General features: G+C 33.0%; 2 protein-coding genes across 2 annotated transcripts; one reads left to right on the top strand and one right to left on the bottom strand.

Annotated features, from left to right (window-relative positions):
- Positions 1 to 91: 91 nt before the first annotated feature.
- Positions 92 to 3309, top strand: LOC134270049 (uncharacterized). The gene is made up of 4 exons (XM_062752236.1): positions 92 to 243; positions 1130 to 1299; positions 2456 to 2600; positions 2767 to 3309. The coding sequence occupies exons 1-4, from the start codon at positions 129 to 131 to the stop codon at positions 2865 to 2867; spliced, it is 531 nt and encodes a 176-aa protein (XP_062608220.1). The 5' UTR covers positions 92 to 128; the 3' UTR covers positions 2868 to 3309.
- Positions 3310 to 4075: 766 nt separating this feature from the next.
- LOC134270056 (kyphoscoliosis peptidase-like) lies at positions 4076 to 8821 on the bottom strand. Its single transcript, XM_062752242.1, has 5 exons — positions 8731 to 8821; positions 6338 to 6751; positions 5959 to 6074; positions 5617 to 5736; positions 4076 to 5381 (listed from the first exon to the last, which is right to left on the bottom strand). The coding sequence occupies exons 2-5, from the start codon at positions 6734 to 6736 to the stop codon at positions 4076 to 4078; spliced, it is 1941 nt and encodes a 646-aa protein (XP_062608226.1). The 5' UTR covers positions 6737 to 6751; positions 8731 to 8821.
- Between the last annotated feature and the right edge of the window lie 1041 nt (positions 8822 to 9862).

The raw sequence follows: 9862 nt of genomic DNA, 5'->3' as shown, positions 1-9862 counted from the left end.
CCCTACTTCTTTTAAGTTGTGACTTTGCAATTTCATGTCTCAGAGAAGAATAACCTGCTGATACATACATTTTGATCTTGTTTGCAGTTGGAGTTAGACTAAGAGATAACGGCTATCCACAGTCTTCGATGCATGCATTACGAGCTTTCAAGTTTGCCATTCCGAACGTCAGAAGCATAGAGGATTGGGGATTTATAACGTCATACCTCGATAATGTTATCAGAATATGGGATGCAGAAAAAGGTAACGTATATTTTATGCTTTGAATATACAATGTTGTGGAAGCTTATGTAATAAATTCGGTGCCAGTCTTGCCATGGGTGTCCCACGTTTAAGTTTTTGTGTTTATAATTAGAATACACTAATGTTCTATCCATAATAACGTGTCAGTTTTTGGACGACAAATTTCTCATCACTCAATGTCTGGAAGTGCCGAGTATAGGACAAAATTTGCAGCTCTCCATCGGCAAATGGCGGCGTCTCCACATGAGTGAACAATTCTCGAGAGGGACCTTAAGCAACGTACAATAATACATACAAACAAAACAAACAAAATACAAAATAGATTTAATTGGAATTCTTCCTAAGTGCTTCCACTCTTTACTTTTATTTTTATAGACATTTTATACTTCTCAAGTAGATTATACTGAGGCACATACATTTATTTAATATTCGTACATAGAACATTTGATCCATGATCGGAAGATTGCGTGTTTGAATCACGGCTGCGACTGATATAAGTCGATAAAAAAAGATAGCAACTGTTCATTCGCTGAACGTTCGACACTTTGAAGTGAATTTTGCGGGTCCTTTGGATGAGGCCTTAAAAACCAAAGCCCCATGTCACGGTAGATGTTGGCATGGTAAAGAACCCTTAATGCCGAGTAAAGGTCTAAATTTAAAGTCCTTGACCGGAATATGGTGAAGAATTCTCGATTGGAACGTTGAACAACATACAATCAATCAACCAATATTTGTACACAATAGAGTTAAATTCTAATCAAAGACCTGTTCTGGCTTATTGACTTATAACGCTTGAGGAGAATGTAAAATTTTGAGGTTCGAGATTAAATTATAGCTTTTTTGACAGATAGTTCTATCAAGTAATATTGCTTTTATTTTCTTTTAGGTACCATTTTGCATCGGTTGAGTGGACATGCTGTTCCTGTGACTATACCGCCTCTGAGGAAAGGAGCAAAATATTTCATTACACACAGCAGGCTGATGGAAGAGAATGCCATCCGTGTCTGGAATGTCAAAACCATGGAGTGTGTGTCATCTCTTAAACTAGATGGAAATGTAAGTTTGTTTGTGTGTTGTTAAACATCCCTCTTATAATTTTTCATTGATGTGGAGGCGCCACCACTTGCCAGTGGAAAGCTGCAAATTTGTGCCTATTCCTGGAACTTAGTCCCATTGATCAAAGGGATATCTTTTTCTTGCCAGCAATTAAAGGAACACCTCACTTTGCTTTCATAAACATAATTGTCAAACAATTGTTTATTCTTAGCTCTTTGCGTATTATTTTTCTAAAGACAAAGGCACAAACAAAACATCATTATCCATGATTATAATTCTTTGGAGTCATGTTCATTGTTATGTCAAATAGAACACATGCATAAAGATCTCTTTGCCAACACATGCCCCAGTGTTGGTACGTTACACCTTGTCTCTGTTTAAAGTGTAAGATGATGTACATGTACTTTAAAAAGCGGGCTTAATATTTTAGCGGCTTGGGTGCGGACAACGGTACGCTAATCTATGAATACCGCTAAAAGCAATATATGAATACAATATACAGCGCCGAAGTGTGGCGCTAATTCAGGAATACGCCAATAACTGAATGCCAAGTGATTTCGCTAAATTTTGAATACGCCAAGTGATTTACTTGACTACGTCAATATTTCAGTCACTAGCTTGCTTCGTTTTAGAAACCGTTTGTACGTAGAGCATGCTCTTAAATTTAATGAGAGACAAAATCCTGCTATGTAGGCTATAAGGCTATCTAATTACTGTACATAAGGAAGGAAAGTTGACACTAGAAAAAGAGAAGGCAATACGTTTATTGTAATAAAAAAATTGGTGTTGAGTTACAATTAAAATAACACATCTAAATGTGATACAGATGTGTCAGACCATATCTGAAACAATATTTTAGGTCATTATTTACACACCGAATTGTCAACAGTTTTCCCGTTATCTTCCGATTTCCGAGCACAGGGTGGGTGTGGCCTGTCGGCAGGGGATGCTCGCTCCTCCATGACAGCTGATCCCAAATCTCATGTTTTAGGGTTCCATGTTTGCTTTGCTCCTCATTAATAATTGTTTGAATGGATTTTTGAGCGTAAATACTGTTCGTTAACTCCGTATATTTGATACAAGCAAAGCTTTTGTTTTAGGCTACTATTTTGTCCCTATTTTGAATAGTGCTCTGGTAACAAGATTTCTTTTTCAGGAGAATATTTTGGTGGATTTCTGTGGTGATCTCAGGTCGCTTTACACTGTAAGATTCTCACCGGTGAATGTAAACTATTTGTCATTAAAAGGATTGGGTTGTGATGTAGACATTGCACGATGTCGAGAACTATACAAAGGAACTGGTGAGTAAAGATATAAAAACAAATTAATAAGAAGGTATTTTTGAAAGTCTCCAAAAGGCTCATAAACATATTAAGTTTTCATAAGTAGTCGTGTATTCATAATTGCAAAAAGAAGATGTATTTATTTAATTGACATTCCTTCTATTTTACGAATTTCTCATTGTAGGGCACAGAATGATTGATCTCACTATACCTACACCTCACAGCGCAGACGACGAGGATCCAGACGATGACCCGGATGAAGAAGATGAATTCGACGAAGATTAGAACAACATGGCATGTAAATGTTCGTTAAAACCGACTCCAAGTAATTACATCTATATTCTGATGTATATATGGAAATATTTGAAAGATCTACGGGTTATATGCTCAAATGTAAAAATTTCTTATCATTTCTCAACATTGTTCCAAAGCCCATGGCCTTGAAAATCCTGTGGGTAGTATATAGTATTTTCTTGTATTTCAGTGTCAGTAGTCGCAGCACTGCTGTTGTGTAGAAGATCATCTATTGTAGTCAATTTTTCTGTTCAAATACTTTGTAAAAGACCATTGTTGATTTTGTCCAAGTTGACCATTATTGTGTCCACACCTAATCGCACCAAATCTAATCTACTACAATGTCATACTTAGATGCGTATTTATTTGATTTCACGTAGCATTCGATCAAGTCTTTCAGATGTTCTTCATATGTGCTCCCTTTGTAAATCTTTGTACATCCTAAAATACATGTAGCAATATTCTCTTGCCTGTGTGCAGTCAATATATACATGTAATTTATACATAAACAGGATTCTTAAATATAGGTTTATTTATTATTTTCTAGTTTTCTAATGGATTTTAATTTCTTACTACTTAATTTTCACAGATTTTGCATGTACATAATATATGAAAGGGTTTTTTCCTGGGAAATTACACAATTTAATGTATACTTTTTGAATATGAACATTAAAAAATGAATTTCAATCATCTTCTTTGAAACTGCTCAAGGATTTTGCTAAAAATGGCGCTGAAAAGGAATAATACCAGACAAATGACAAGAAAGGCTCAATTGAAGCTTTGTTTCAAGTGAAGTTATTAGAAATAACCCACAGTAAGTATCGAAGTGTGTTATTTCTTACTTGCACTTAAGGTAACTTCTTATTGAAATTCTAGAAATAAATATATATGTAAGCAAAATGCTGATGGTTCTGACATGTACATGAGCATACTTAAAAAAAAAACACATATATAATTACGTATATGGCTTTAATTATGTTTACTTGCGTTTTATTGTACAGCGCTTTAGAGTTAAATTATTAATATTTAGCGCTTTATAAATTCATATATTATTATTAATTTAGTATAGAGAAAATGAAACGGCTCTGTTGTTACGTGCTAAGAATCAACATATAACGGGGTTTTACTGAAGTCAGTTCTCATCAGTTAAATTTTTTTAACTGAAGTCAGTTGCGTGAAGACGTTTAAGACTAACAAGATTACGCTGTTAGAAATCCGAATAGTCCATCCCTCTTTCCTTGCTCTTCAGCTCCTCCAAACAGGTTCACCTGAACCCCAGAATCGGGGGTGTCAAAAGTAACCTCCCAAACGTCACTATCGTCTTCTTTCAAGAAAACTTTTGTTCCAATTTGTACAGATTTTAGAACGGGAGACGAAAATTTGAAAACAACAGGGGTGTTGGCGGGTATTCCTTTGACTTTTGGTTCGTGAAGAATGATTTGATATTTTGTCGAGACAACTCCATATACAACAGGATACGGCTTGAATTCATTGAGAACATTGGTGCATTGAATCATATAGGTGATAGCTACCACGTGTTCCTTTTCTTTTGGTGCAAAGACAGTAAGCTTATAATTTCCTGTTGTAGGAAGTCTGGTGGATAAGGAGACTGAGTTTGCAGTTGATTGTTGAAATACAGCATTCTGTATTTTAGACGAGTCTTGACTCTCTAGAGTACATAATACAGACATTTGTCTCAAGGTTGGTAGGATAATCTCTATTTCTCCTGAGTTGGTTGAATAGATTGATTTCTCCTCTATACCTTTGTCAAATCCCAGTTCTTTGTATCCATGCTTTGGACCATATAATTGACGGTGGTTGGGATATAATACCAAATTTTCCAGAGCGCTAATACAGTTAATGACGTATTTAAAAAGTTGTGGCCATTTTTTCTCTTCTTCAGGTGCATTTACAAATATGTTCAATTTGTAAATGCCAGGTTTGGGTGGTCGGACGTGGAATTTTATGACGTTATTTTCGGATTTTTCGGTGGCCACACATTGCTGGTATTCCTTCTTAGTTTCATCGTCTGTAAATGATATCAAAGTATCCACAATGTCGCCAGGAACACACTTCTGAATTTCTATACACGTTTCTCCTTTAACAGGAACTACAGTTTCTTTATGAGTCAGAGGAAATATCCCATAATTCACCGAACCGTCCTCCAGTTTTAATGATTTGAAAAATGTTTTTGGACCTACAGGTTTATCCAGTAGTTGCCATGGTTCACTGGCTTTAAGATCTTTGTTTAGGAAAGGCAGGTGTGAGCTGATGAAATACTCTGGATCCATAAGGAAGTAATAATCTCGTTTGTACCAATGAAATGACTTGCCATCAACGTAGCCTGCGTCCCATGTACAATCAAGAAGCCGCCATTCTCCTTCAAGAAATATGGCATTCCATGCGTGGTTGGTGCTCAGATTAGAGATGTCCACATCCTCCTTGTCATTATGACTGAATCCCTTGCCATAGCCAGAGATTACCATAACAGGTATATGGGCACATCTGGAGAAAAAAGAGCCTGCTTTATTTCTCATTATAAACTTCATTATTTTTGCGAGTTGTAAAGAAGTCTTTATTAATGGTCTTTGTAAAGAATAACTAAGTAGTAAAAGACACACGTCAAATTTATATTCCACAATTTAATCATTAAAAAAGCAAAACTTCATTATTTAATTTTTAATCACTATTAATATTAGAAGAAATCTAAATATACAAGTTTGATATCATCTCCACCTACCGACACAGGGATTCGAAGAGATTACTATATCCGGCACATACGCTAGAGCGGTTCTTCAAAACATCCCCAGAATCACATGACTTTTTATCACTTCTTCCCATGTATCCATCTATATCATACCTTTCAAAAAAAAGTAAAAAAATTACAACTTTTACATTTTCTTTCCCTTTTTTTAATGGTAACTCTTTTTTCTTGGAAAAGCAAATGCCATTTAGATAAGGTACATGTACTGATTTTTAACCAAAAAAAAATGTTTCCATTATCTAACACCTTACCATAGGTGTAGACATGTGATGGAACGTTACTAAGTGTGGATTTACCGAAACATAAAGAGCTACTTACATTATATTAGTTGTAACCCATTTGTGGATAGCTCTTGCTCTCTCCAGAGGTGTGTTCGCTGGCTTGATGAGATACTCTGCCAGAGTTGCAATAGAATTACACACAGAGGCTGGTGTCTGAAATTTAAACATGTCAACAAAGTTTAAAATCTAATTTCTTTTAAAATTGATTGATTGATTGATTTTATATTGTTTAACGTCCCTTTCGAGAATATTTCACTCATATGGAGACGCCACCACTTGCCAGTGGAATTTCTTTTAAGAGTATTGGTCATTTAATATGTGAACACTTCCTACCCAAAATTTATAATTTCGAAATGTATCGGTGTCCATTTTTAATATTTGTGAAAATAATGAAGTAAAATACTTGAATTATTTACCCTTGCAACATGACTGTCTATTGCTTTAAACATTTCGGAATTCGGAATAATTTGTGTTTTCTTTTTCCTTGATGGCTTTGGAATTACATTGCTGCCTGTCACTTCCTCCACATTTTCGACCAAAAGTTCATCCTTGCTTGAATTCTTGGACGACGTTTTATGGTCTTTTTCAGATGTACCATTTACTGTTACCAAATGGTTTGTTTTTGTATTATTAGCTGGTTTTATCGCTCCATTGCTGTGCGGTGCTGTTTTCTGTGGTTGTGCCACAATTTTTTGTGGTTGTGTTACAGTTTGTTTAAAGTCCTCCTCTGTAACTTCGGACGTCTGAAGCACTCCGCCCCTGTCTCTGTTTTTTACAGGTGTTGAAGCTGTTGGGGAGGATGATCCGCACCCCATTCTGTTTTGTTTTATCTACAATAAATTAATAAGATGATTCCTTAATTGGATTTGGAATTTCGATATAAAACAAATCAAAGAAATAAAAAAAAAATGTTTCATTATTTGTTTTTGTTTTATAAATTTTAGTTGGATCAACATGAATTTTTTCTTTTATAAAATCGAAGAAAAAATGTTAATGAACTTTAAATACTTTAATACTGCTTTGTCAAGTAAAATGTTCGATAGCAGCCATAAAAAAACAAAAAAGAAATCTTTACCACCTTAAAATGACCATGTGTTTTCAAAGTCTTTTGCTAAAGAGTAAATAAAAAAAATAAATTTGTGATTTAAAAAATTGATGTGTGATATGAAAGGGGAAAATGGAATACTTTTGTCTCAATTATAGATGTCTGATTATCCATAAATAAAAATGATTACTCAGAATGAGTAAATTTTCAATAAAACGATAATAAAACGATAATCTAACGTGAACTAAGAGTAAGTTCAACAATACATAAAAAATTATACTATTTTTTTTTTCAAGTATTCTTAATTTTCTATGAACAACAAAAATTTTCTAACATTTTTTCCAAAAATTATTAGAAATACATCAATAAAACAAGAAATAGTATAATTATTAATATGATACAGGAACTTCAAGATAAACCAATCACATTTTCTTACCAAAGAATAAGTTATTATTACAAATCTAAATTCTAGATGTAAACACGGTGCAGAAGTATTAATTTAGATTGTTTAACTGGTCTACACTTATCTTGTAATTTGATTACAAATCATACAATGCAAAACCGTTCAAACTGACTTAGATAAAAACAAATAAGAATTGATTGTCTCAAGAAGCAAATAGATTTATATTGTTTAAAGTTGGATTGTTATTTCAGTTGTTTTTTGTTTTTTTTTTTGTGCTATTTTGTGTAACAAAATAAAACAAAAGTATACTTTCTGTTAAAAAAACACCAAACTACAATCAATATTTTATAAGAGATATTACGCTTTTATTATTTTCAACGGAGATTTTATTGTAGACTTGCATGTAGATAATAGTAACTATTACTTATTTATAGAAACTTGTTTGAGGTTTTGTTCACTTTAATGTAATCTTATCTTTAAACCATAATTTCATAGTCCTAAGAACGGAACAGCATTTAAATTTAAGGGTTTCACTGAAGAAATCGTGCTAAGGTGAAATTGTGAAGACAAGTATACACATCAATTTAAAAAAGAATTGCAAAATATGCTGAAAACTATGAAGGCTGTATTTGAATTTAAAAATTTTGGACATCGAAATAATATTTTAAGAAGAAGATTATGAAGTGACCGACCATTTTATTTATTTATTTTTTTAAAGCCAAATTAAATTTCGGTAAGATGGTGGAAGAATTCAGTGCTTTGTTGTTTTTAATTCAAACATTGATTGCAAAATAGTACCTTCTCTGTTATGTCTGATTAGCTTTTAAATGTCTCTACGTAAGAAAAAAATAAAATCCCTATCGGATCATTCTTATTTATTAAGCAATATTGCTACTTTCACAATGGCGAAACAGTTGGTGATGACTTTCAAAAAATCACTTGAAGTAAAGAAATGGCACCGGAAAGCTAAGGAATCGATGAATACCGATCTGTGAAATGTTCATTAAAATATTGACATTACACCAGAAAAAAGGAGCATGTCTTAAAACATCCTGGCATTTTTTTTTAATAAAGGTCATACCAAAATTTTAAAACAAATAATAAACCCATCATTATGGGGAAAAAATTACAAAAAGTATATTTTCTTACAATATTTATATTAAATATTTATATTAAAATTCAGTTACACATGTACAATAGAAGACTAGTTATATCTAGCTTTTGTATTGAAAATTAACGCTTTAAACATTAAGAATTTCAATTATAATTTTAAATCCATAAACCAATTGTCTTTAAAAGAAATAGATTTTTCTAAGTTATTATAAGGAAAAAGACATTATCGACAATTATGGAACACTCACCTGTGATCAGTCAAGAAATGTATGCTCTCCGCTTCACCAGCAGGTTAACGATCCTAGGTCCAAAACAGTGTCTATTGGAGACGGACATATATTTATTTACATAGGTCTCGGAAACACGCAACTTTACTTTGGTCTTTAAATGGGTATTTAAAAGACCATCCCCTTCATTATTTAGTATTATATAGATCAGATACCCGCTGTCCAATAATGAGTGCCATTTAAAAATGACTTTAAATCTGCCTTTGTTTTGTTTTGGGTTTTTAAACATCATAAGCTTATAAATATGAAAGAGTAATTTCTTGGTTTTAGGAATGCATAATTTTGCAAGGGACAAAAATGAAGTCTGAAAAAACCCATGGATTACTGATGCTCAGTGCCACAAAAGGATACAGAATACTTTTGACTTTTTTACGATAAAATGGACAAGGAATTTTATCGCTTTTACTTATGTTTAAATGTTCGAATTCTCTGATTGATTTTCTTATAATTACCCGTCACAAAATTTCAAGATAATAAATGTTTGACACCCCCTCCCGAATTGAAATTGGTCAGTAAGGAGGAAGTGCATAATTCTAATATTGTACAGTTATATCTTTGTCAAATTCGAAGATGTCTAAATTTCCATCGAAGCTCAAAACACGTGTAAATAATCTTTTTTCAAGAATACAGATAGAAACCATTCCAAGTTAAGATGAAAACTACATAAACGTGCTCACGTGTCTTCGCTATTTGCACGGACTCATACAAACTTAAATGGCTCTAGCTCTTAGTCTTTAAGAACACTTCGACTCAAAATTATTATTATTTAAATCTTAAAAGTCTCGAAAATGAAATTGATTTTTTCTTGCAACATTTGTTTTATTTTATACTTCTTGATATTAAAGAAGGTGTTTTGAAGTTTTGATGACGGTCTGGTCATTTGTGGCCTATGATAGTACAAAAATAAATAAATCATATCAATAACATTTCTTTGACAAACTTTTACGGTCCACACGTACTCCTAATTTCGACTGGACACTGATACAACCATGAATTCGTATTATATTTTTTTTACATACATAATATTTATTTAATCAGGATGGCTGGAAATGGAGTCTTGGTCTGAATAGATTCTTTATCGTTTATTTTTCAG

The sequence above is a fragment of the Saccostrea cucullata genome, unplaced genomic scaffold (genome assembly GCF_032062105.1).
Source record: "Saccostrea cucullata isolate Sc308-1 unplaced genomic scaffold, CSIRO_AGI_Scuc_v1 ctg15086, whole genome shotgun sequence".
In the NCBI taxonomy this organism is placed as follows: Eukaryota; Metazoa; Mollusca; class Bivalvia; order Ostreida; family Ostreidae; genus Saccostrea; species Saccostrea cuccullata.
This window is presented reverse-complemented; position numbering and strand designations above follow the sequence as displayed.